General features: G+C 37.3%; 1 protein-coding gene across 9 annotated transcripts in view; it reads right to left on the bottom strand.

The window, feature by feature from the left end:
- The window catches only part of Ehbp1 (EH domain binding protein 1), a 288,954-nt gene that overhangs the window by 102,598 nt on the left and 159,036 nt on the right, over positions 1–27,320 (bottom strand). For all 9 annotated transcript variants that reach the window (XM_052734711.1, XM_052734717.1, XM_052734718.1 and 6 more), the window contains one exon: positions 25,664–25,847. In XM_052734711.1, the coding sequence (XP_052590671.1) occupies positions 25,664–25,847 (184 nt within the window). The remainder of the gene's footprint in view (positions 1–25,663; positions 25,848–27,320) is intronic.

Raw genomic sequence — 27,320 nt, 5'->3', positions numbered from 1 at the left:
CTTGTCCTTCTTAAAGGCAAACCTGGTGCTAAGCAACTATGTGTATTTTCCTCTGATAAAAGGATTTTTACCCAGAAAATACAAAAAAATTCTTAAGGCACAATAAGAAAATAAGGTCAACCAATATAATAATGGGCAAAAAATGCAAGAGCACTTTCAACTTTCTACTTGAATATAAAATGAAATCTAAGTATTTAGCAAACCTGAAACTTGGCCCAATCACATGAGTTTTCAGAAAGCTGCACCTGGTACTAACACATGCCCCCTAGAAGGACTGACATTTTAACAGGTATTTTTAATTGAAATGATGTTAATGAGATTGAAACTATTCACTGGCAAGGATGTGGGAAAAAAGAATTTTCACTCAGAGTTGATAAAAAATTCTGGTGACATCTATTCTGCTAAATTTTGAAGGCATGCCTATACTATAACCCAACAATTCCTAGGTTTATATCCTACAGAAGTGCATGCTCACCTAGCCAAAGCAACACATGTATCGTGAAATATTTAAAACAGCACTGTTCATAATTTTCCAAATATGAAACTATCACCAAACAATAGACCCTACCTAGAATACAAGAGGAGAAAAGAACAGACTTCAGACTTGAGTGAAAAAAAAATCAGCGATTATATTAACATTTTTCATAATGTATAATCACAACTTAACATGTGGAACATCTACATGAATCCTGATATCTGTGTTTTCCACACAAGCAATGCAGAGTATAATAAAGCCACACAGCCAAACCCAGGTATTACAAGACACTGACTACAACTGCCTCCTCTTAAACCAGACAGCAGACTCTGGGAAAATGGGAAACAAAAATGCTACAAAAATATAGTATTTATGTTAATATATATATAATAGTTTAACATGGAAATTTTTGATAAATATATTTTTTAAATTACTCAATTTTTATTCTCAAATGTTAATTCATACAAACAAGTGCTCTTTGGGAGTCCCAATGACTCTAATATTATTCTTATGGTAAAATACACATAGCCTAATATTTATCACTTTAGCCTTTTAATAAGTGTAAAGTTCAGGGTTATAAATTCATCAATGGCATATTCATAACAACTATTCATTCCCAGAAGTCTTTTCACTTTGCAAAACTGGAAAACTCTACGCCCTTAAGCAACAACTCCCCATTTACCACTTTCTACACACCGTGGCAGCACGTGTGCCTATGTGTGCTGCCGAGGCTCAGACTAGTGGCACTGAACACACAGGCTCTATACTGAGCCACAGTCCAGCACTGTCTCCACAACATCGATTGGGGAGGTCCATGACAAAGGGAATCACATAATTGTCTTTTTATGGCCTTTTCACTTAGCATAATATTCTGAAAGTTAATTCGTACTAAAGTGTTTATGAAACTTCCCTCCTTTTTAAAATGGGAGCATCACTGCATTTTTTGTGCACGCCATGTTTTGTGTATTCATTCATTTGCTGACAGACAGCAAGCTACTTTGGTGTTATAGCTGTTATGAACAAGTACTGCTTCTCAACCCTGTTTCCAGTCTTTTGGGTGCATACCCAGAATAGGGTTTGCCCTATCAACTCTTAATTTTCTGAGAAGCTAGCACACTGTTTTTCCAAGCAACTGTTTTATCTTACATTCCCTCCAGCAGCCCACGGGGCTCTGAATTCTCCTATTCCCTTGCTTGCCAATGCTTAACACTTTTTAAAACAGTGTAGCAATTTAATGTGTGTGTGTGTGGGGGGGTATTTTTCTCATTGTGCCTTTGATTTGCATTTCCTAATGATTAGTGATGGTGAGCATTTTTTCATATAACTACTGGCCATTTGTATGTATTAGTAGGTGTATTCAAATGCTTTGCACATTTTTAACTGTGTTGTTTTATTTTTGTTGTTTAGGAGTTCCATACATTTGGGGGTTAGTTCTTTATTAGATGTATTATTTGCAACTATTTCCTCCTGTTTTGTAGGTAGCCTTTTCACTCTGTCTTGACTCCCACAAGTTTTAAATTCTCTTGTACTCAATTTTGCCTATATTGGTTGTTGCTATCTGTGACTTTTGAGCAATATTCAAGAAAAATCATTCCCAATGATCCAGTGCTGTGAAGCTTCTTCCTGTGATTCTTTCTAAGACTTTCATGGCTTTAAGCTCTTATATTTAGGCGTTTGCCTACTAGGTATAGGAGATTAGGTAATAGTAATTAGATTCTTTTATGCGTGATATAAAGTTTTCCAAAAGTATTTGTTGAGAAGGTGGCTCTTCCTTCTGAGACCACTGACTCCCTTGTAAAAGGCACTGGCCTCGTCCTATGTAAGGTGTTCATTTCTGGTTTACATGGCTTTATAGTTTTTTTTTTAATATACCACATTTTTGATTACTGAGACTTAAGTTTGGAAGTTGGGAAGTATGTGTTTGTTTTTATTTTTATTAGGATGTTTTTTAAAAAAAAACTATTACAGGTCCTTTGGGATTCCATTTGACCATTAAGATGATGTGTTCCTTATTTTTATAAAAAACTGTAATTGAGATTTTGATGATTACATTAAATCTGTACATTTCTTTCTGCTGTATTTACATTTAGTTATCATAACAATATTGTTTTCAAAAGAATGAACATGGGATATCTTTCCAGTTTGTAACTTAATTCCTTTCAAAAGTGCTTTCTAGTTTTCAGTTGGGCAGTCTTCCATCTTCTTGGTTAATTTATTAATTTTTTTTTTCTTCCTCTTGTTCTTTTTGGACATGGGTCTTAGGAAGCCCCAGGCTGGACTTGAAGTTGAAGTCAACAATAGTCTTGAATTTTTGCCTCCTGCCTTCACCTCACAAGCTGCTGGAACCACAGGCCCACGCTGTCATACTCAGGTCTGTGTGGTACTGGGGTCAAACCTGGAGCTGCAGCATTTGAGGTGAGCATCCTACCAACTGAGCCATACCCCAGTCCCAGTCAAGTTGTTTTCTAAGCATTTATCTCTTTCTGATGCTAATGTTAGAATTACTCTCTTAATTTCTTTTTCTGATTGTTCAATGTTAGTATTCTGAAATGCAAATGATTTGCTGTTGTTATTGTTGACTTTATCATCTACTATTTTATTGAATTTATTGATTTTGAGGTTTTTTGTTTGTTTGTTTTTGTTTTGTTCTGTAATGTTTACAGTTTGCTACACGTATGCTCCCATCAATTCAAACAGATAATTTTACAACATTCTTTTTGATTTTGGTGATTTTTCTTTTTCTTGTGTAATTACACTGGCCAGGATTTCAAGTTCTATGTGGAAGACAAATTCCAAGAGTAGACATCCTTGCCTTTTTGTGACTACAGAAGAAAATCATCCTTCATCTATGTAGTATGACACTATCTCTGAGCTTTTTATATTGCGGCTATTATTATCTTTGGAAAACTTCTTTTGAAACCTAATCTGTTGAATGTTATCATGAAAAGGTGCATGATTCTGTCAAATGCCATTTGTGCATTACTTCAGATGGCCACCTATCTTTCTTACAATGTATCAACATAGCACATGACATCAATTGGTTTATGTTGCATTTGAGGAAAACCCTACTTGGTTACTGTGAAGTCTTTTAAAATGTTGCACAATTCAGTTCGCTAGTATTTTTGTTGATGATTTTTTTACATCATTAAAAAAATAAGTAATGCTGATCTATAGTATTGTTTTTGTGGTTAGTAGGGTAATACTGACCTTATAGGATGAGTTAGGGAGTGTGTTCCCTCAAGTCTTTAGAAAATGTTGAGAAAAAATGTTATTGTTCCTGGGATACTTGATAGAATGGCTGTGAAACTATTTTTGTTGTTAGGGGTGTTCTTACCCTCCACCCGGCCCCACCCAGGGTCTCACTGTGTTGCATGAACTGGCCTCTGAATCAATACTCTTTGCCTCAGTTTCAGAGTACTGGGGTCATAGACAAACGCAAAAGCCATCACACCTAGCTTGTTGGGAGATATTTGATAACTGATTCAATCTTTTTTTTTAACCTCTTATAGATCTGTTCGCATTTTTTACTTACACAGGTTAGATTTGGTAGCTATTATTCCTAGGAGTCTATCTATTTCATCTAAGTTATCCAATTAGTTGGTGCATGACTGTTTATAGCACTCTCTTATAAGTCTCTAAATGCCTGCTAAGTGGGTAGCAAGACCCACTTTTACTTCTTATTAGTAATTTGAGCGTCTCTTCTCCCATCTCCCATCCATTTAGTCAAAGTTTGTCAATTTTGTTCATTTATTACAAGAGTCAACTTTTGGGTTAAGTTTCTCTGTTTTTTTTTGCTCTCATTTAGTTTATCTTTGCTCTAAACTTTACTCCCTCTGGCTTTGGTATTGTTTTTCTTTTTCTCCTTCTTTAGGGTACAAAGTTAGACTACAGTTTAAAAATCTTTGTCTTTTGAAATACTTTGCATGTGAATGTATTGTGCATGTTCACGTATATATAGGTGCACACGCACTATGCATGTGCATGCATGCATACGGAGGCCGGAAGTTGATGTCAGGTAATATTCTCAACCTTATACATTGGGACAGGCTCTCTCCCTTGAACTCAGAGTTCAAAGATTCAGCCAGTCTAGCCTGCCAGTCTGCTCCTAACCCCCACCACCACTTTTCCCTCCTGACTTTAGGGACTCTCTTTAAACTCACCAAGTCCATCTAAGGTTGCCAGTTTGTGCATGAGTGTAGGGTAATCACTGAAGCATGAGTAGTCCTCCACACATTTAACTGCATTTCAGTCTTTTTGTTTATGGAATATATAGACTTTAGCCACAAATAAACATAACTTATGTAATGAACTTCCCAACACTGATCCTTTGGGGAGCTAAAACTAACTTAATGCAGCCAAAATTCAATCAGGTATCACTTGGTATCAAGTTTATGTGTCACATTCTTGTGTTCTTGAAGAGAAACACTACAAAAGTTGAAGATCTAGTAGTTTCACTAACTTTCTGCTTTCTCTAAGACTCCTTATATAAATTAACAGACCCATAATAAAAAGTAAAACAAAACAGAAAGAATAAAATAGCTGAAGGTTTCTATGGAGACAACAGCTATCTTTAATAACAGGTTTTCAAGTAACCAGTGTCAGGTTTTGCTCTTGGATGTGTGGATGAAGGCACAGACCTTTCCCACTATAATCTGGCTCTGCACCTTCATAAATCACTATTTACCTAATAGCTTTGTGTTTAATAGAGAGGTTGAAAATGGCTTCAGTTGTACTCTTCTGTCTACATAAGCAACGCTTGAATTAAAAGGTTGGAATTCTCTCTCTTGAACTGTCTTACTGCCCAAATTTGCTTGTTATCTTTATTATTATTTAAAAGAATAGAAATCTCTCACAAAAATCCACCTGAGCACTCTTTTCCAGTCGTATAGTTATCACAAGCAATTCTTGGTTTTTTTGGCCATTGAACATACCTCCTAGGAAAGTCAGACCCCGTCCTCAAGCTACCCATGGAGATCAACAAGTAACGGCTTGTAAAGAAAAACAGAAGCGTGGCAAGTTCTACTTACTATGCAGTGTTTTTAAAGAAAAGGTTTTTCTCTGTCTTGGATAAAATATAAAAGTAGTGCAGAGCAACAAAATGTTTTATTAATGCTTACTGTGAAATACTATGCAATTCAAGTCTTAATTAAATATGCCCCAACCCAAGAAAAAAAAAAAAACCCAAACCCTCACCAAATTGCATTTGCCACCAAATGACTAACATGTACACAACAGTTGGAAACTGTCAAAATATTTTACAGCTCAATTGTAATTACCAACCAAGTCTAAGCATGCCCTTGGGTGGGCGCTCACCACATTTGAGGGCTGCAAAGCATCAAGCGGCAGTCACTTTCCTGCAATTTCTAATTTATACATTTACAACTCCCAAATAACTCCAAAAGTTTTATTGTCATCAGTAAAACCACTTAGTAAAATATCAATATGATATAATAATTTATCATTTTCATCTATTCACTAGCAAGAATAGCCTTAAAAGGTTATTGGCTAATCTTTTATTATACTTGAATATAACTAATAATTATGCTCGATGATGAGTCATAAATGCATACAGTGATTACTTGGTTATTTATCTTTGAAAAAATGTATCAAGTGATCTTGAGACATCAATGTTTTATGTTGTCCTTATCACAATAGATGTAGCCAAAAATAAAGGGGAAGGTGTGACTGGGGTAAAGTGTCAATATGGAAGTACAGCTGGTGAGTTTCCAGAGGAGTGAATGCAGACGCCGTTTGCCATTTGAAGTAGGACAGCATCCAGCCACTCTTCCCTCCTCACCAGAAAGTGTACAGATTGAGACTTTGCAATTAGCCACACTTGGTATCTCTTACCCATAGAAAAGAAGTGGTTTAATTACAGAGCACCAGTGGAGTGCGCTCCTGCTAAGGATCATGTACAGTCATAGTCTTTTTTATCACTTGAGGACAGAGACACAAGTAGAATATACTATGGAATGTACAAACTGTTTCTCAGTTTGCCTGTGAATTAAGGAAGAAAAGCTTAAAAGAACTAAATAAATTTTTATAAGATTCTTGGAAACACCATAACCATGAAACTAATAGATGTTTAAAAGGGAACCAAAAATGATGATGATTGGCACACAGTCAAAATAGCTACAGGTCAGTTCTTCACACTAGAAACTTCTGTCTTGAATAATTTTCTACATTCAATATTCAGACACAAAGTTTGTGAAAAATTAAGTGTATATTCCAGTAACAGTGTCTAGGCAGGAAATATCCTATTATTTTATATGTTAATATCACAGAAAGTTGTAAAAACACTTTCTTAGAGACATATGCTTACCTGTATGCAGCGTGTATACAAATGCATTATTGTATACTGAACATATCACAAATGGAAATTTTCAGAGAATATAAAGATGAAATCAATAATTTAAATATTAATGGTGAAGAAAACTTTTTTTCTCATTATAAAAATAAATGAGAAGGAAGCATAGCAGAATAACCATAGGTAGATCTTAAAATTCTGGCTTCATGATCTAATGATCTACTTCTAAAGTGTGTGTTTTGCATGGCTTGAATAGTTACTTCTGAGCTGACAGAGCTACTTCACAAAAAAATATAGAAGTCAAAATTCAGAAAGCATATTATTGACTGACTCAGTAAATCAGGGTCCTCTCCTTGTGCCACCTAAAAAGGGTTGTTGCCCTTCAGCCAGTAAATCTCTATTCGCTGATGTCAACTGAAGTCATAAACTGTTCATAATTTTAACGTACATTTTAAATCAAGGTAGAAAATTCTGTTTTCAAGTTCTCAAACTACAAAGACTACAAAGACTTTTGTAAAAAATATAGATGACAAGGAACACTTTAGCAACAAAATAAAATGATGAAAGTATTTTTGTAGCATATTTGTTGCTAACCCAACATCCATTTTTACTAGGAAGCAGGCAGAGTTTGCGGCTGTCTTTACTTTCTACCTCACCTTACAGGCAGACTGTGTAACACAGTTCCAGCCAGTGTAGACATTTTATGGGATTACGAAAGCCAATACAAATGAAATTCATGTTTAATTTTTTGTTCACAGTTTTTTTTAAACCATACTGATTTCAGATTCCATACTGCAACAAATATTCTAAAATATCACCACTTGTGACTTGTCTAGCATGAAAGAAGAATCCTGACAACTATCTGAGAAAGTTAGATGTCAGGCCTTATCTGCACTCCTCCCATCAATACGCCTTGACATCCAGGTAAGGTTAACTCGCAAAGGAAAAGAAATTCACAACTTTGAAGCTCCCTTCCTTCAAGGGTCCATCTTCTCCCTGACATGAAAGCCTTGTGCAGGGCGAGCAAAAGCGCCCACACTAAACTGCATATTAAGTATTATATTTTAATGTATTAACATTATTATAATTATTATATAATTAAATTATTATAATTTAAAATTAATTTTAGACCAAATTATGCAGAAAAAAGTTAGAATAGTATATTCTTTTTACTCCCAACTCTCTGTTTGGAGCAGTACTTGAACATTACAGGTATACTTTGAAAGTCATTGTTTTAAATAATACAATGGGCTACATTTCTAATAAGAATGCGACAATCCTATGACTCGCCATTATTACTTACACTTTGAGAAAATAAACAGTATATAAAGAAATGATTGAAATGACTCTTTATGCTGAGTCTGGTGGCATTTGAGGTGGAGGCAGGCAGGAGGATCAACTTCCAGGACTGCCTGGGATACAAGTAATTTCAAGTCCCGACAGACTAAGAAACCCAGTCTAGAAAACAGAAAAAAGAAAAGAAGTGGGTAGGGTAGTCTGTCTCAGGGACAGAACGTTTACTTTGCGTTCATGAGGCCCACAGTTCCATCTCCAGTACCACAAAATAAATGACTGACGGCTAGCTGACTGAATGAATGAGTTTCTTATCATTGTAAAGTTTCAAGAGTGGGACCGATTTTACAAAATCAGAATGATTTTTCTATTTGTCAAGTTGTATTAAACATGTATATATTACATGCAGACATGCAGGGGCTAGCAATGCCACATGTTTACATGCCATGTTTCACTGCAATTAACTTAATATGAAGCAGACTTAGAAAGTCTTGTTTTAATTCCTGTATTTCACTCTACAAAATTATCCTTTGACACAAATCTTAATTGGTCAGTCAGTAAAGTGGCCAATACAGATCTTCACCAACTCACAGAACCTTCTCAGGAAAAGTGTCAAAGATGTCAACGCAAATGAGAAAGAGTCGTTGGAAGTTGCTTAAATGTACTTCCTGCTTACTTAGGTAATAATATATCCTTCTGAGGTCTCTGATGTAGTTGAAGATTAGATAGTTATAATTTTCCTTGGTTATGATAAAAGATAAATTAGATATGAAACTTTAGACTCACAAATATAGGATAGATGATAGAGTATTTTCTTTAATTTTGCCAAATATAATAGACTAGATGTGTAACTGTAATTCTCGCTTGATAACTGTCCTATTATATGTCATTTTACTATGCTACAGCTAAAATCTTCCTTTTTGATTAGACAGAAAAGGGGAAGTGCTGTGGGATGTCATTTTGTATGCTGTGAATATGTGTTGCTCTGATTGGTTGATAAATAAAATGCTGATTGGCCAGTAGCCAGGCAGGAAGTATAGGTGGAGTAAGCAGACAAGGAGAATTCTGGGAAGAGGAAGGCTGAGTCAGGAGTCACTAGCCAGACACAGAGGAAGCAAGATAACAAGCAGAACTGAGAAAAGGTACCAAGCCACGTGGCTAAACATAGATAAGAATTTTGGATTAATTTAAGTGTAAGAGCTAGTCAGTAATAAGTCTGAGCTGATGGCCGAGCAGTTATAATTAATATAAGCCTCTGTGTGCTTACTTGGGGGACACGAGTGGGCAAGATTTGTCCCGACCACCGGCTGGCTGGGACACAGGAAAACTTCCAACTATAATTGTTAGCCAGTTTGGTAGTACCAGAAGCACCATGCAGACTATTAGAGGAGAAAAATCATAGCAGTCTTACTCCACCAGGGATAACCTGACATGCAAGGCATTCCTGCTGGTCCAATAGTGCCATTTCTGGATCTGAAGTCCACTCCACAGGAGAGTTTATGCTTGATATGGAAAGCCTGGCCAAAAGCTAATTACTGGGGAGGTTACCGGCCCTAATAGGAAGGCTGCTACTGCTATCTGCTACATGAACGTAAGTGTACAAGTTACTGCTGGTCTCAGTCTTGGTTACAGAAGCTGCACTTTGCAGTAGTCTACAGTTATTGCAGAGACTGGTCAACGTGCTGAGAAAAAGGGACTGATGGGTACTCAGTCAAATGACACATCTACATACCTGCCTCTATGATCTCAGTTGATCACATTCGGAAGAGAGGGCAATTCGGAAGAGAATGCAAGAGTAAAAGTGGGTGTTGGGAAGCACTGTCTTCCAGACAGGACTTGGCTGCTGTTCTCAGGAACTCAGAGCACCTGTGATTACCTTGACAAGACCCACACAGCATCAGCCTGTTAACATTCCACCCATTGATGGCAAAGGGTTCATGAGGCCTCACACCTCCCTGAGTATTCACAGGAACTTAAAGGGCCAGGAGGAAGGGACTCAAGACCCTGCGCTTCCCTGAGGAGCAACTGCAGCTAATAGAATAGATGGTTACTGCTGGAGTAGGGAGCGGCATGTTCTTCAGTGGTGTGGCCACTCATAAGTCGCCATGCTCTAGTAAATAACCCACCACTCATGCTAATGGAAGCAACCCTAGTAAATAACCCACCACCCATGCTAATGGAAGCAACCCTAATTATACTCAATGGGCACATAAATACATAAATAAAATTCAAATGTTTTAAAAAAGGACAAAAAGTATCGGGGGAGGGAAAAGGAGTAATTAGCTGGGAAGAGAAAGGGGATAAGTAGGAGTAACATGGGAAAAGAGAGAGTGGTGGGAAATAAATATGATCAAAATACTTTATATGCATGTGTAAACTTGCCAGAGGGGGAAATTAATAAACAAAGATTGCATAGGATCTTCTTAGTTCAGAGAAAGCATTACAAACCCAACATCCACTTTCCTTAAAATTAGCAAATTATAATAGACTGAGAGTTTCTCAACTTGATAAGTTACATTATTAAAAACTTAACACTATACTTAACATCAGTGTTTCTGTGTTTTCCACTCTAACACAGGGATGACAAGGAAACATGCCATTACCACTTATATAGCATATTATATAAGAAGTTCTGATCACTGCTGTAAGGCAAAGGAATGAAATAAAACTCTCTCACACTGAAAGATGCAAAATGTTATTTACTTGTAGCCTTGATGATTTATATGTAAAAATTTTATAAAAATTTCCAAATTGTGACTAGAACTATTAAGTGTTGTAAAATTGTAGGACAAAATATCAAGATAAAAATGCCAATATGTGGATTGGGGTAGAGCTTTATATTAGAAGCCTTGGCTAGCATGCACAAGACTTTAGGTTCTATCTAGAGTATTGAAATTTAAAAAAAAATCAATGTATACCTATATAATGACAATAATTGGAAATTTAATTTTTTAAATTGGTTCTTACTTAAGAGAATGGAATATTTGTACTTATCCCCATTTCTCCTTCTGACTAACAATTAAAAACTCTAGACATATAGAAGATATAAGGGGAGAATGAAGTGGAGATAAGGGAAACTACTGGAGACTTCAAAGCATTAGACGACAAGTTCCTTAGATTTTCATTTGCTTCTTATGCTGGCAAATAAAAAAGATAATGTATGGAGATTTTTAAGATCCCCAAACAACGTGTCCTCTACCTTATAAAATCATAAAAAGGCAACCTAGGCCAGTCAGAGAACTTGTGTAGGCCAGGCAAACCCTCCAGCATTGTGCTCTGTTTCCATTCTTGTACTTATGTTTTTAATATTTTATCCTACAATGTTGATATGTATTAGTTCTAGAAGCAATTTCCCAATAGACACAAATCCATATATCATAAAGTTGTTAGAAATAAGTTGTGTATTAGTGTGTTAAGGAGGGAAAGAAATAAAGAATGGTCACAGCACAGAACCTACACATGTAAGCCCTTGGGAGACTGATGGAGGAGGACTGACCTTGAGACCAGACTGAGCTACATGGTGAATCCCTGTATATAAGGACAACAGATAAAATTCTGTGCTGGCTAGAAAGAGTGGTACATTTTCTAAGGGTTGAAAGACCAGTTTGCTAAGAATTGTATACCCAGCAAAAGTGTCCTTCAGGAATGAAAGGGAAATCCAGGGACCCTCAGAGGAAAGAAAACTAAGAGTTTATTGTCAGCAGATTTACATTAAATAAATAAACAAATCTTGCTACGTGATTGAGGTTGACCTTGAACTCCTGACCTTGCCGCTTCTACCTCCTAGACAGTAGGATTACAGACGTTCACTATCACCAGGCTCGTTTATCAACTTTAGTAAACTGAACAGACACAACCATTTCATTCTTCAGTTTCCTCATAATTTTTCTCCAACGAATCTCTCTAAATAACTTTCAGTTATCAATGACTGAAGCATAAAATTATTCCTTTGTTTTAAATGCTTCTTCATGCATTCTGCTTTTTACAGCTCAAAGATTACTCATTACCACAAAATACAATAGCTCACTTGGGGGATTCACATGATCAGGAACCAGAGCATACTGGTGCTGAGCCAGCCAGTAATTCCATGATGCATAAAACAGACCATGGATTGGATTTGATTTTCAATTAAATCATCTGAAAAGTAAATCTATGACAAATTAATATTCCTTTGAAAAGAACTAATTTCATTTTTATGTGTAATTAAGCAAAATATAACAAGGAAAGTGATCTTTCCATAAGTGCTTTAAATCATTTAAATCATCAGTCAGAAATTAATCATGATCTTATTACATATATTGTTATTTTGGAGACATCACTTTTTTTTTATTCAGAACCAAATAAAAAGTTTTTGAAACAAATCATAGCTTCAAGTATTTTGGTCCCAAGTACAACAAATAAGATGACTAAGAAAAAAATATTAGCCCTTGTAAATATTATCTATTGTGATTCTTTTTGTTTGTTTGTTTGTTTTTGTTTTTTTGAGACAGGGTTTCTCTGTGTAGCTTTGCACCTTTCCTGGAACTCACTTTGGAGACCAAGCTGGCCTCGAACTCACAGAGATCCGCCTGGCTCTGCCTCCCGAGTGCTGGGATTAAAGACGTGTGCCACCACCGCCCGGCTGTGATTCTTTCTTAATAGTATGCATTCAGCACCCATATTTCTGAGAGTGTATATTGTATTTTATATATATATATATATATATATATATATATATATATATATATATATATATTTTAAAACTATGCCTTTGTGATATAAAAGAAAAAAAGGTCAAGAAACAGTTTACTTAAAGAACAACGTCTTAAAAACTGAAAATAATATTGACAGAACCATAAATAAGCTACAGGTTGCACTGGCTTTACCCCAATCCCTCCACAGTTTTTGTATTTTAGAAACTAGCCTTTTTCTTTTTCTCCTTTTACCTGAAGGCAAGTGCCCCCTGAAGCAACAATATATCAACACTAGTCCCATGGTTCAAACTGGGTTAAATGTGCTGCCTTTTTTAATTGTGGAAAATGTGGGACTTTCTCCTATATTTAACAATAGTCAGGCAGGAATCATCTTGAACTCAATAAATGGAGGAAACAATAGAGAAGTATGCTTAAAAAAGTTTAAATGTTGTTAAAAATCACATGATTAATATGCCCCCACTATCTGAGAAATCATACCACCAGATTTCTCTTGACATCATGCTTTAAACATACATCACTACAGCTGATAAAATCCTAACAACTACAATCAGCTGGGTTCCTGGTAATGCATTACTGTTCCTTTCTTGTTAAATTAAGTGCTGGTGCTTATGCTACTAATCACCTTCAAACTATGATCAACTCAGAGGACCTACTGCCGATATTCTCCATAGGATGGCAACTCTAATTCTTTTTAATCTATGAATCTTCCAAAAGAAACTAAACTATTGTATTCAACTAAAAAAGAAAGTTCTCAATTTCAGTAAGTTTGGTTTTGAACAGATCTGATTATGAACTGCTTATGCCACTGGCCTTTTTCTCTACACTAAATATAGCTTAAATCTGTAATTTATTGCCACCCATATATTTCTGACACAAACTAGAAGACATTAGCAGGAAGATTAAAGTAAGAACTAAAGTAAACTTAACTATGAAGATTTATGAGGTGAAGATAATTATTTTTTAAATGCCCATAACTCACTATAACTTAAATAAGGAAACATTTACTTGCACATACTTATGTCCAGATTAAAAACGATGCCTGCTAACATAAGATGGGTACACTCAATTAGTTTCACAAAACCAAGGCAAGACTACTGTTATTTCTAGGGCTTGATAGGAAAAGAAATCTTTCTCTAAGACACTGTGCCGTTGGCCATACATGAGATTCCTGGTCAAAGAGCACAGGCCTTTGGTGGGGTTTTAGGGAGACCAAGCCGCTGTGTGTAAGCCTGAGCTTGCTGCAGTCTGACTAGGTAAAACGATCTAGTATAGAAGGTGTATTCTCAAAAGGACATTATAAAGCATAGCTTGTGTTGGGACTAAAACATGAGGACAAATACACATAAACTGATACTCTTTCATCAATATATTTTTATTATAACTTCCCAAACCTGGACACACAAAATTCTAGGTACTATTTAGAGAATTTCAAGAAGATAAAAGTGTAAAATGAGTTGCCCCATCTACATCTGCGTTGCTCACTGAATTACACTTTTTGAATACACAATTGTTGAGTAAATATTTAGCTTCACTCTTTCCTATTTCATGTTTCAGTAATAGCTTAACAGACTCAGTCCTTAAGTTTTGATCTATTACTCAATGAATTGTAGGCCCCCCCAATACACTAAATATTATTACTTTAAGCTTCCCAAATCTATATTTGTAAGTAGAAGAGTCTGCTGTTGTTGCTGTTTGTTTGTTTTTGAAGTGTGGATAGTGTTGATTGCCTACTTGACAGTATCTGGTATCATTCAGGAGATAAGCTTTTAGGCATATCTGTGAACGATTGCGTTGTTTAGGTCAGCTTCTGGTCATGCCTATGAAATACTGTCTTGATAAGCTTAAATGAGGTAGAAAGATCTACTTTACATGTGTGCGGCACTATTACCTACAATTGGGTCCTGGACTGGACAGAAAGGAGAAAGCTGGTTGAGCAGGAACAACTGCTCTACTTCCTGACTGGATGCTTTGTGAACAGCTGCCTCAAGGGCCTGGGAGCAAACTTCCCTTCCTTAGTAGACTGTATGCTCAAACTATGAGCGAAAATAACCCTTTTCTCCCTGAAAGTGCTTCTGTCAGGGTGCTTTATACAGCAACAGAAAGATTAACAAAGGCAGGAAATGATTGTCCGGTGAATCTGTCTTAAAATTTCCAATTGTCTGAAATATAGCATATTTACCTGTAATATAATGGATTACCAAAATCTGCCTCAGATTGTTTATTTAAAAAACGAGAATCTGGATAAATGACAGTGCCACTTACTAAGAGTTGAGAAAAACCAGAGGAGAATAGCAAGTCTGGAAAGAAAAGTAAGATTTCCATTTTGTAAAAAAAAAAAAAAAAAAAGATGTGGCATAGCCCAAGGTCAGGAAATAGCTGTAACTTCAAATAAGGTTGGAATATGTCACAATACAGACAATGACAGTTAACCTTCACTGTCAGCTTGTCTAGATTTAGAACCACCTTCGAAATGCACTACTGGCCATGTCTATGAGGGTTGTTCTAGAAAGGTTTAACTGAGGGGCAAAGAGTCACATTTCATGGGACAGACAGCATGCCATTGGCTGGGCTCTTAGACCGAATAACAGACAAGGGGCTGAGCATGGTGTGCATCGCTCTGCTTCCCAGCTGCTTCCTGTGAGCAGCAGCCCCTGCTTCTGCTGCCACAGCTACCCTGCTGATGACTGCACCCTCCAACTATGAACCAGTGCAGTAAGCTGCTGCTCTCCGTACTGTGCTACAACAAGCAGAATGTAGCTAGTAGAAAAAGACAGTATTACAGGATCGGATTCCATCACAAATGGTACCACCTGTTCAGAAGACCATTGATGACAACTATCAAAATTAAATAATTTTATAGTTGACTGACTTTAGAGAAACATCCAGGATATATAAAATGTGTAAGTTTGTTTATCACTGCATTGTTCCAAACAACAAAAGCCTGAAACCGTTACCACCTATCCCCAAATGGCTACAGCCCATCTACTTACTAATGATGAACATGGAAAAAGAAGCTGTTTTCCAGGGTGACTTTTAAGTGATACGAAGGGCAAAACAGTGTCTACAGGCTGTTACAGCCTTGGGGACAACAGGAAATCTAAGAAGCTTTTGCATTTGTTCTATGTGTATAAGTCCAGCAGGACAAGAAGCTAATACAAGTTGTTATTGTGAAGCTGGGACAGAAAGAGTGACGTGGGACAGGAGCAGCAAGGGACATGTATCCTGCATGACCTCTCCATAGTTTTTGAATTTTTGAACTACGCTAACATATCATCCAAAACAATTCTACTAAAATTGCTTATAAAGGAAAAACAGGCATTAAATGCTGCTGCAGGGATGGTAAGAGGACTAAGTCAACCACTGGATTCGGCAAGACAGAGGCAATCTTCCCGGAGAGGTTTCAACGACACAGGCAAAAGAAATCCTGTCTAGAGTTGATTCAAAGAACTAGAAATGATGAAGACAGCCAACCTTCTCGGTAAGATGCAAAGAGACGAGGTGACGGATGAAGGGACACAGTCTAGAAAGTTGATTTATTTCTAAGATGGGCTGCCTTGCAATGTCAAAACAACCACATCTGATGCAGAAAGCAGTGGGAGAAGAGCCTGTGAGTGGACCAGAGGTAGAGTCTGATGAACAAGTTGGACAAAAACAGGAACAAACCCTTCCTTCATTGTAAGGGGGTAGAAAGTAAAATGTCAGCTTTCTTCAACATTCACACACACACACACACACACACACACACACACACACACACACACACACGCATACACACACACATACACACACACACACACACACACACACACGTACGCGTATGTACGTACGTAAGTCCATCCATCCATCCATCCCCCCACGCTAACTTCATAATGACCGTTCACTACATATGGGTTTAATGTCAACAGTGTTAGCAGTCTCCCAAGAGCCTTCCTGACTAGGCAGGAGCTATCTCCTCCATGATATGGCTCTCTTGCTCACTGCATCTTACTAACTTTTCAGTTATTTCCTCCTTCCAGGCCTCATGCACCTGCTGGAGACCCTTTCCAACACTGTTCCTGCTGCTCCCTATCATCTTCTAATGGGCCTAGAACGCTCTTTCATCCGCTGCCTGGTGTTCTCTTCCAGTGTATTTTATGGGTTGTTTTGTTCTATATATTTGTAGATTCACTTTATGGTATCCCTAAGAAGCTAAAAATGCTGACTTTTAAATATAACATTGGCATATTGTGAGTACTCCATAATTTTCAGTTATAGTAAAAACCTCATAGTATTAAATTTAGTCTTAAACATCTTTACTTTAAACATATGGTTTAAAACATTTTTGAATGAGTAAACTCAATAGTCCAATTAACTCCAAACCAGAAATTTCTCAATCACTCTTGATTCTTATTCTCTCCTTTAGTCCTTCCAAATTATTCTTTAGTTGTGTCTATTAATAGTATTTATTCTTTCCTTCCATCTATATCACATTTTGTTTTGACACAGGGTTCTGTGCATCTCAGGTAAACCTTCGACTTGCTAGACAGCCATAAACTTTGATCTTTCTGTGTCTGTCTCCTGAGTGTTGGATTACAGGCACACACCAGCACACCCACTTGATGCAGTGTTGAGGATCAAACTCAGACCTTCAAACATGTGAGACAGACACTCTACTAACAGAGCAAAATCCTAGCTCCCATTTTCACTCCACTATTCCATGATTTCTTGTGATTTCTGGCCTGAAATATTATAAAATCTCCTATCTATAGCCCTGTCTTCAGCTTCTTCACTCTATTTTTATATACTGTCTTCAAAGTTCTCATTCTACTGAAATCCGATCATGGTGTTTTTTTTTTTTTTTTTTTTTTTCCCTATCAAAAAGAAACCAAAGATGGGCAAGGCTGAACCTGAAAACGAAATGAGCGAGCCAAGGTTCCGGAGGCATGGCTCTCATAAATTTACTGTGGCCTCAGGTAACGATGTGAAACATCACAGTCAACAGCTGAAGCTGATGACAGACAAGGAAAGGAGGAGGGACAAGGCAATGGAGCTAGAAATGTTCAGTGGGTTCTTACAGCGTTACTGTACAGGAGTGTTGCTCAGGGCCCACTCTGCTTCTCCAGTGGTGGTGGCAGAATTTACACTCACAAAACTGCTTACTGTGTGGCTCCGTAAGTTAACACAGGTATCCAGTTGTGTAGACTCTACTACAGTCAAGCTCTTTCAATCACTCAACTGTGAATACACTGGACAATACATTGCTTTCCAATTCAAATGAAAGAGAAATCTTGAACCATTCAATTAGATGAGGTGAGTCTTTGGATGGCTTCCTTGTGATGTTTTACTATAAATTAATTCAAGCCAGGCATTACATACACATGTGATCCCAGCACCTGCAGGATAATTGGGAAGACCTCAAGTTCTAAGACATTCTGAGCTATATAGTGAGGCCCTGTCTCTGAATAAACAAACAAACAAACAAATGAAGTAAAAATAAAAAGACATAAAAGCAAAATTTAAAAAGACTTAAAAGCGAAAACTTCTGTGTCAAAAAGCAAAGCCCAGATATGTTTCTAAAGTAAATCAAAAAACAGCTAAAGACACACACTAATGAATTCTTACTACAGCAGCATCTGGTGGTAGTGCTAGAAAAATAACCTCAATAATTCTACTAAAGCTATTATATCTCTCTACTAATCTCTAAAAATTTGGAAATTATATGCAGTATATAGAGGCAATCACCTCCTGCGCTTGAAAAGCTGTGTAGGTATGAAAATGGTCCCTAACTCTGGAATTTACACTTAAATATATCTATAGTTACTGTAAAGTAATGGCACAAATTTACTTATTAAAGTCTAATATCTCTAAAATTTATATTCTCAAAGAACTATTAATTTATTCACATATATTTTCAGTTTGGTCTCATTTTCAGTAAGATCATTATTAGACAGCTTTATCTAGCTTTATTTTTAAATTATAAAATTTTTAAAGGACAGAAAGATTCCTGGTTAAGATCTAATGAAATGATCTGGCTACAAGCAAGTTTGCAAAGACAATGCCCACATGTCATTAATGATAATAGTGTTAATGGAGCCAACGTGCAGTGTATATACTATTAATCCTCAGATTACAACTCATAATCCAGGTATTAGAGTTTCTATGTTCCTCAGCAGCTTGGCCGTCTCTACAGTTAAAGAACACCCAGTACTGATGAAATTGTGTCCTAACCTTCTGCTTAACAGCTGTGACTACAGACAGTAACAGGAATATGTAGTAAGTGATGCTATCCAGTTGCTGCATTAACTCAAACTGTACTGTGATTCTTTTTCCAAGTTTAAGCATGTCAGGCTTGTGCTTCAAGCCTTACAAGTTAGGAATCATTAAAAAAAAAAGGACTAAACAAGAATTAAGCTTAAATGTTAAACATAAGTCCTTTGCATAAATGACTACAAGAGTTCACACTGATTATAAATATTTTCCTTATCAGTACATAAAATAGTAAAACTTAAAATTTTTGATTTTATGTTTCATATTCTGTTATAATTTATTCTTGATCCACAGGTTACTTAAAATGTAAATATTTCAAATAGATAAGTGTGTCTTAATTATTGTTTTGTTACTAATCTCAATATTAATTTGCTGTAAGTGGATTTCAAGATTAATTTTGAATACTTGCTTAAGAGCCTAAGGTGAGGACACTTTGTAAATAAACTCTGTAGCTATAAAACCCAGTATTTTAGGAGGTTTGATTTACTAACTGAACTTTACATCTTCCTGCTTGTTTTATCAAAATAGGAAGATCTGCTGTCATCGGAAAGGGCAGGCTCGGAGCGATGGCTCCGAGTTGGAGAGGGGCGGGTGTGCTGTAGGGACCTGCGTGAGCTTCCCAGCACCCGTGCAGCATGGCTCACAGCCACCTGCCCTCCAGCTCCAGGGAGGCCTGACCTCTCCGGCCCCCTCAGGCAACCACACTCACAGGCACATAACTACCCACAGACACAATGAAAAATAAAATAATTTAAAAAGTTATCTTTCTGGTAACTCAAGTGATTATCATGGCAAAATAACTATCTTTACACCTAGTAATGCATTTAAGTTTAAAACCTACTATATGCTATTACATTAATATGGCTCTTCAGCCCAGTTTTCTTTGTGGTTTTTTTTCTCTCCTCTCCTCTCCCCTCCCCTCCCCCCCCCACAATCATTTTTCAGTCTTTTAACTTTTTATATACCTTTGTTTTAGATGTATAGAAGTTAGAATTTTAAAAAATCTGTATCAATAATTTTAGTTTGGTATTCAGTTTGTTTGTACATAATGAATTAATCACTGAATTTAAAAGTGCTATATTATTTCATTTTTCCAAATATTTCAGCTACTCTATGTCATTTCTCCCCTTTGGGGAGCTCTTTATTACATTTTAAAAACGTCTATCTTTCATTTTCTCTTCGATGTAGAAGTTATATATTATGTTCCTATCCTCTTAATGCTGCCCTAAAATCCACAACACACTTAGCTAGCTGATATCCAAGCAGCAACCAACATCTTCTGTCTCAGTAACGCATGGCCCTGAGATTGTCAGTACTGGTTAATACTGCTAATGCTCACTCACAGGCCCACACTGACATGAGGACTGTCAGTACTGGTTAATACTGCTAATGCTCACTCACAGGTCCACATTGGCATGAGGACTGTTAGTACTGGTTAATACTGCTAATGTTCACTCACAGGCCCACACTGGCATGAGGACTGTCAGTACTGGTTAATACTGCTAATGCTCACTCACAGGTCCACACTGGCATGAGGACTGTTAGTACTGGTTAATACTGCTAATGCTCACTCACAGGTCCACACTGGTATGTGGAAACTAGTCACTCAGCTGTCTCTTCTGCAAGTCAGCAGTGCTCCAGTCAAGTCACTCTGCCTTTCCTACCTTAGACTGGAAGATTTTGTTCATCAGTCTGTTTCTGGATTGACTTTATTCTGACTGACATTTGCTAAGGTTCCTGAATCCAGAGACTATCATGGCTCATCAGTTTGGAAGAGGTGCTGCCCCTTCACTATCATTTTGCCCTGCTCTCTATTATCTTAGATAGTTTGGGATCGAAGGCACTAAGATGGCTCAGTGAGTAACGGTGCTTGTCATACAAGCCTGACCCGAGGTCAGTCTCCAGAACCCACGTGAAGATGGTGAGACCTGACCACACAGAGTTCTTCTCTGATACACACACACACACACACACACACACACACACACACACACACACACACACACACGAACACCAACATACACCAGGGATTTCCCCAGGAAACACCACCCTGCTTCAAAAGTTCTCAACACTTTTCCAATCTTTTTGTCAGTCTTTCCAAGTAGGACTCCTGTTCTCCCCTCTTCCCCTACAACATTTTAGAGCAAATCCCAGAATCCTATCATTACAATAGCAAATAATTCATTATGTATTTCTAAAAGATAAGTAGTCTTTCCTTTTTGTCAAGCTATACATTTGCTGAATGAATCTAGCCAACTGTCCTGGAGAATTTCTCATATCCTGTTTTATGTACTTCTCTGCTCACCAATATTTCTTGTACACTGGTAGCTAGTTATTACAATTATGGCTTGTCTAAATCCCAGTTTAACCCTCTGGCAAGAATACTTCCAGGTGGTATTAGGTACTGCCTATTATGGTCAGAAGAAAGAAAACGACAGGCTAGCTATCCGATTCTCACTGATATAAGACTGACCACTAAGGTTGCCCATTGGCAGCCTGATTTGTTGGTATGTTTTATAAAATTCAGGCTGAGAGGTTTAACAGCCACGCTAATTAGTGATAGATACATCACTTCATCAGGAATTATGAAGCAGTAAGTTTTCTAATAAAATATTTTTTCTTTATTTCATAGAATTCTTGTATTGAAAAAACTTTCCTTTGTGAACTACTTAATTATCTTGAAATATAGTTAACAAAGGGAAGTCAGGATAAGTAGCTTAGTATTTTCCTTTATTTATTAATACAGTGAATGAGCTAAGGTCCTATTAACTACCAAAGACAATTTTTATAGTACCATTAACTAATGAATTTGAATATCTGATGTTTTAAATCCTTTCAGATACTTACTTTTTCTGTAAATATTCTTCCCTGTCTTCAGAATTTAATGTTAAAAAAGCTATTAAATGTTTTTCTTTATAGTAATATGCATGCCTTTAAAAGTCAAACATTATTTAGTATGTCTAGATTGAAATCTCAACTCTACTCACTGCCTCAATATATACTAATCTAAAGCCTAAAGTTTTTCTCCAGAGACAATATAAATCCTATGTCTTTGACAAACATCAAACCTAACCTAACGTGTCCTCATATCTATAATGCCTATAAAAAGGATGTAAGTCTTGACTCTTATCTTTATTTTTTAATTTTTCCTTCTAAATTTTCAATCTCCCTTTCCACCTTGAATTCTAAAGAAAGTCTTTCAAGTTTGACTTCTACCTCATCAATGTGCTGCAATATAAAGGTGTTTATCACCATGTGTATCATCATGGTGAGAGATCTAGGCCCTCACAATGCTCAGCGACTGTTGACCACAAGCTACAGCCTTATCGCCTCTTCTGCTACATTATCAGATGTCCATAACTTAAGGGCTGTTTCTTTACCTCTAAGAACGCCTTCCAATTCTTAAATTGTTATATTTTTCTCACATTTTAAAATCTAATGTACAGAAAGGTTACTATATAATAAATGCCTTGCTATTCTTTATCTAGAGCCAACCAAAATGAGTATTTTAACTCAGATCATTACTTCTTGTGATGACTGCCTCTTTCATTAATTAATGGTCAACCAAATCACTCTAAAAAGAATTAAATATTTGTTTTAATTTTTCTCTTGTTTCTATAATGTTATTTCATATGTTCCCAACTGAGCACTACTTCTGTTGACAGAAACACTTTAGGGGCATTATTGCTGATAACTGGGCAAGAATCTTGTTCTTTGATGGCAAAGATTGGTCCCAATTTTTAAACTTTTCTTTGTGAAGTTGAAGTAATCACTCATTTTAGATCCTTGCAAGACAGTGGAATGAACATTTCTTTAAGAATGAAATATGTACTACCAAATTTTATGAACACTAACTCTTTAGTTTGTCCACCTGTCAAGTTTGAACTTTCATGACCTTTAAAGTTTTCCACACCTTAAATTTTGTAGCCTAGTTTCCTCTTTTGATTCACCCAAGGTTGAGACTTGCTGTGCACTCTGTAATGGATCTTTTGTTTGGTGTGTTTGTTATATTACAGGGTAATTTGTCAATGGTGCAAGTTGAAAAGGGCTATGTCATTGTTTGTGTAACTCCACGCAAATGCTGCAGATACAGTCTCTTCCTCTTGTAACAAATAAGCTAATCACTGATGCCTTTGTATTTATCACCAATAGTGCACCCTAAAGTTGTCCTGGCACACAGAATTAGTGCCGTTTGTCATTTCTTGTTAACCGCTTAAATATGCCAAATTTGTCATTAATGTTTTACCTTAATCATATGCTTTTCCTGTAGGGGAATTTTTGCACATAAAGGGAAAACAGTGATTCAATCTTCACTAGCTAGGGAACTATAAGTATCTTAATTTGGTTACTTTAGCTGATCTAAAAGAGTAACTTTTCAAATATCACAATTTACACATTGTATTTTTAATGGGGCTTTAAAAAATTAGCATTTTTATCTTTTCATTGGCCTCAGTGAGAAAATTCTCAGTGATGTTCTTGATGCTAGGTTGCTGGCACTTTGAGCTTGCAAGGTTGTATTAGCACTGAGGCACAATTATCAGATGTTTTATCTGGAGCTAGACATGATGGCATCTGCCTATAACCCAGCAATCAGGAGCCTGAAGCAGGAGGATCATGAGTTCAAAGCCAGCCTGAGCTATACTATTGAGACCCTATGCCAAAAATTTAATGTGATCAAAGAAAAACCAGATACGGTCTACCTGTGCTCCAGGACTAGAAGGTAGGTAGGTTAAATAGGGTAGCTGGAGTGTAAGATTACAAGAGGCGATCGATCACACATAGTGATGCAGAGGGCAAGTCCACACATGCAATACTCTATCAGGAAGTCTCTAAGTTTTGTGCCCTAGGCATCTCTTGTATTGCCCTCCTCTGAGCCACACAGTATGCATGTCCAAATATATGTCAAAACTGATATTCTTAAGTGCCAATGAGCTTTGGGGGTAATCTCTCAATTTTCTCATTAATACAGCTATGCTCTGAAAATTAATAGATCTTTCAACTTCAATACCTGTGGTTTATCTTAATTGTGTTAAGAGGATCTCATGTAGCTCAGGCTGGCCTCAAACTCACTACTGTCTAAGAATGTTCTGGATTTCCTGATCCTCTACCTTTGCCTCCTAAGGGACAAAATCACAGACACACACCTCCACACAGGCCTTCTTAGATTTATTTTGTTTGTGTGTGACTTAATGCACTGTTCTATGTTCTAGTCTCTCTCTCTCTCTCTCTCTCTCTCTCTCTCTCTCTCTCTCTCTCTCTCTCTCTCTCTCTCTGTGTGTGTGTGTGTGTGTGTGTGTGTACGCGTGTCCATGCCCAAGGCAAAAGAACAGTGGCACATACACGCAGCCCATGCATGAAGGGTACTGAAGAAAGGGCGTTCAAGTAAGCTTAATGGCTACATGCCTTAAATGATTATGGTCCCATACACTCAGCTAATGAAAACTCTCGTCTCTATTGGCAACTTGCCTATTATCTCTGGGATGACATCTATCTTGTTTTTAACATAACAATCTATGATAATTAGTTAATACAATAACAATATATATACCCACGGCCAAAAGTTATCTGGAAAAATTTGCCCAAACTAAATTTTTCAACCTTATACATGAAAGATAGCATATTATTTCTAATCATACTGTTTTATATATTGCTCCAATAGTGTTTTACATTTCCAGGTAGTTAATGTACATAAAATTTCACCAAGAGTGACAGTAAACTCCAAATTCTAACATCAGTAAAAGCAACAATACTGAAGTTCTTCATCAAAGCGTCGCTTTGCAATGAAGCACTCTGCACAGTACATTTGACGGGTGGTCTCCTCTCCTCCTCCCTTCAGAGTAGTGCAGGCTACCAATGTGACCCTGCTTTCAAGATTCCTTCTTTAAAGACCCAATTCTAGTTACAGATTAGCTCCGTGGACGAGTACTTGAAGTACCACAGATTCAGTCACAAGCTCATTGGACCAACAGGCCAAAGAGGTATACAATGCATAATGCAAACCTATCAGCTTACAGACACATACTCAGTAAAGTATAACAAATTTACCTGAATCATATTCATACATTTATTTATTGTTTATATGTGTACACATGTGAGCTGGCTCATGTAGGGTGATATGTGTGTGCATAGGAGTGTATACACAGGTGTGTATTCACAGACACATGGATATATGAAAGCCAGAAAACAACCTTGGGTGTAGCCTTCAGGTGCCATACACTTTTTTATTCTTCTTATGGGAGGGTCCTATTATGTGCCCCAGGCTGGCTGTGAACTCAGCGATCCACTTGCCTCTGCCTCCAGAGTGCTGGGATCAAAGGTGTGTGCCATGCTAGGCTAATCTTGCTATTAAATTTGGTTTTTGTTGTTTTTAAGACAGAGTGTCACCCATTAGGCCAGGCTGGCTGGCCAGCAAACCCACCCCACAGCGATGAGATTACAACCGTGCCACCACACCCAGCTTGTGTACAAACCCAAGTTCTCACTCTGCACAGCCGCATTTTACCAAGTGAACACCTTCCAGACCCGAATTTTACTTTTCAATCACCAAAGTGACCTTCAGAAAATCATTTAACAACAGCTTCCATGAACTGGAATCAAACTGTACAGAGGAGTAAGCATCCATTCATTTCATTTAGTATAAAATCTCACCTTAGGAGAAGTAGAGAGATCTCTCCCTGGAGAAACGACTGTGTTCTCATTTGCCCCGGCCTTTGGAGTGAGGACTGGCGGAGCTGGGGCCTTCCTTTTCACTCTCCTTTCCGTTTCCCCCTCCTGAACTGGAGTGACCAAATTATTTGGAGAAGTTGGCTTAGGCTCATAAAAAGGATTTGATCTAAATGAAAGAAAAATTATCATTAAGTGTCTCTCAAAAACAGTTTATGTCCACCTAAAGTAATAAGTTCTAAAAACTGCTTTCTCAAATAAACCCAAATCAGTGAAACATAAAATTCTGAAATAATGACTTTTATCTTCTAGCCCATTTCTATCCAGATTTAGAAAATTTTTCTTAAAACAAAACAAACAAAAAACCAGGCAGGGCTCAATTCAAGATGGCGATGGAGGCAGCCACCAGCACTCTGAGGACCTCAGAAATTCGAGAAAAAGATGGCGACTGAGGAGGATGGGGGAGCATGTCATCACCGAGTGAGGGCAGATGCTCAGGCACGATGGCCATTCCTGATGAGCTGGTGGGGTGGCCAGCTCTGAGGGCTAGAGCTGTGCACAGCCTGGGGCCTTAGGGATCCAGCCCCCAGACTCAATGCCCTGTGGCAAGGTCACCCCGACTCTAGACCATGCTCCCATGAGTATATGGGCAACACAAATTGGACTTGGTGTATTTTTTTCTTCTTGCAGGGAGGGCACAGGGTGAGAGTGTGGACCTGGGAAGAAAATGTGGTCAGGGTGCACTGTATGAAACTCCCAAATAATCCATAAAAATATTATGCTAGGAAAAGAAAAGCACTAAAAGACAAGACCATGTGCAGTTTAAACTACTCTGTGCAGGACCTCAGGAAAATCATGTTTAAAGATGGGGAGTGTTTCTATTTTTGACATCCCCCTAAAAGGAAATAGAATAGAAATGTGGGTCTTCCTGTTACTATTTTATTTTTATGCTGTATTCTCACACTACATTTTATAGTGGCTGCACTAGCCTACGATCCCACAACAGTGAATGCCAGTTCTTCTTTTGGCATCCTTATCACAATTTTTAAGGATTCTCTTTAATGGCTTCCTGTCTGGACTGTTTTTTTGTTTTTGTTTTTTGTTTTTTTTAATTGGAGAGGAGAGGTTGTCACAGAAGGTTCAAATTTTTGGAATGCTGTAAAGTGCATTATTCCATTGCTCTTTGTGATATGATTTTTAAATATAGGTGCTTTGGGTTTGAATGTTCCTCTTGGGAAAAGGTTTCATTGTATCCTATAGATCTGATAAGCTGTTTCCATTTTCATGATTCTAGGAGCACTTTAAACTTTTTTCCAGTGATCAAATCACTAGGCAATAGTCTATCATTCAGTCTCTGTGAATCTGTGTGTTTTCTGTTCTCTCTCCTCCTATTGGATTCGAGCTTTACTCCGTCCAGTGTCCTCTACAGAGCTGGCTTAGGAGTCATAAACAGCTTTAACCTACTTTTGCCATAGAAAGTTTTCCTTCTCCTTCAATGATGACAGAGTGGTAAGTAAAAGTATGGATGACAGATGTGACTCTAGAACTTGAAATGCACCCTTCCATGTCTTTTGGATTTTAGAGCTCCTATTAAAAACCTCAGCGATTGACACTCCACTGTGGTCACTGAGCTACTGTGCAG

The sequence above is a fragment of the Peromyscus californicus genome, unplaced genomic scaffold (genome assembly GCF_007827085.1).
Source record: "Peromyscus californicus insignis strain IS unplaced genomic scaffold, ASM782708v3 Scaffold_13__1_contigs__length_99412109, whole genome shotgun sequence".
Lineage (NCBI taxonomy): Eukaryota > Metazoa > Chordata > Mammalia > Rodentia > Cricetidae > Peromyscus > Peromyscus californicus.
Note: the sequence above shows the minus strand (reverse complement) of the source record. Positions and strands in the feature narration are given on the sequence as shown.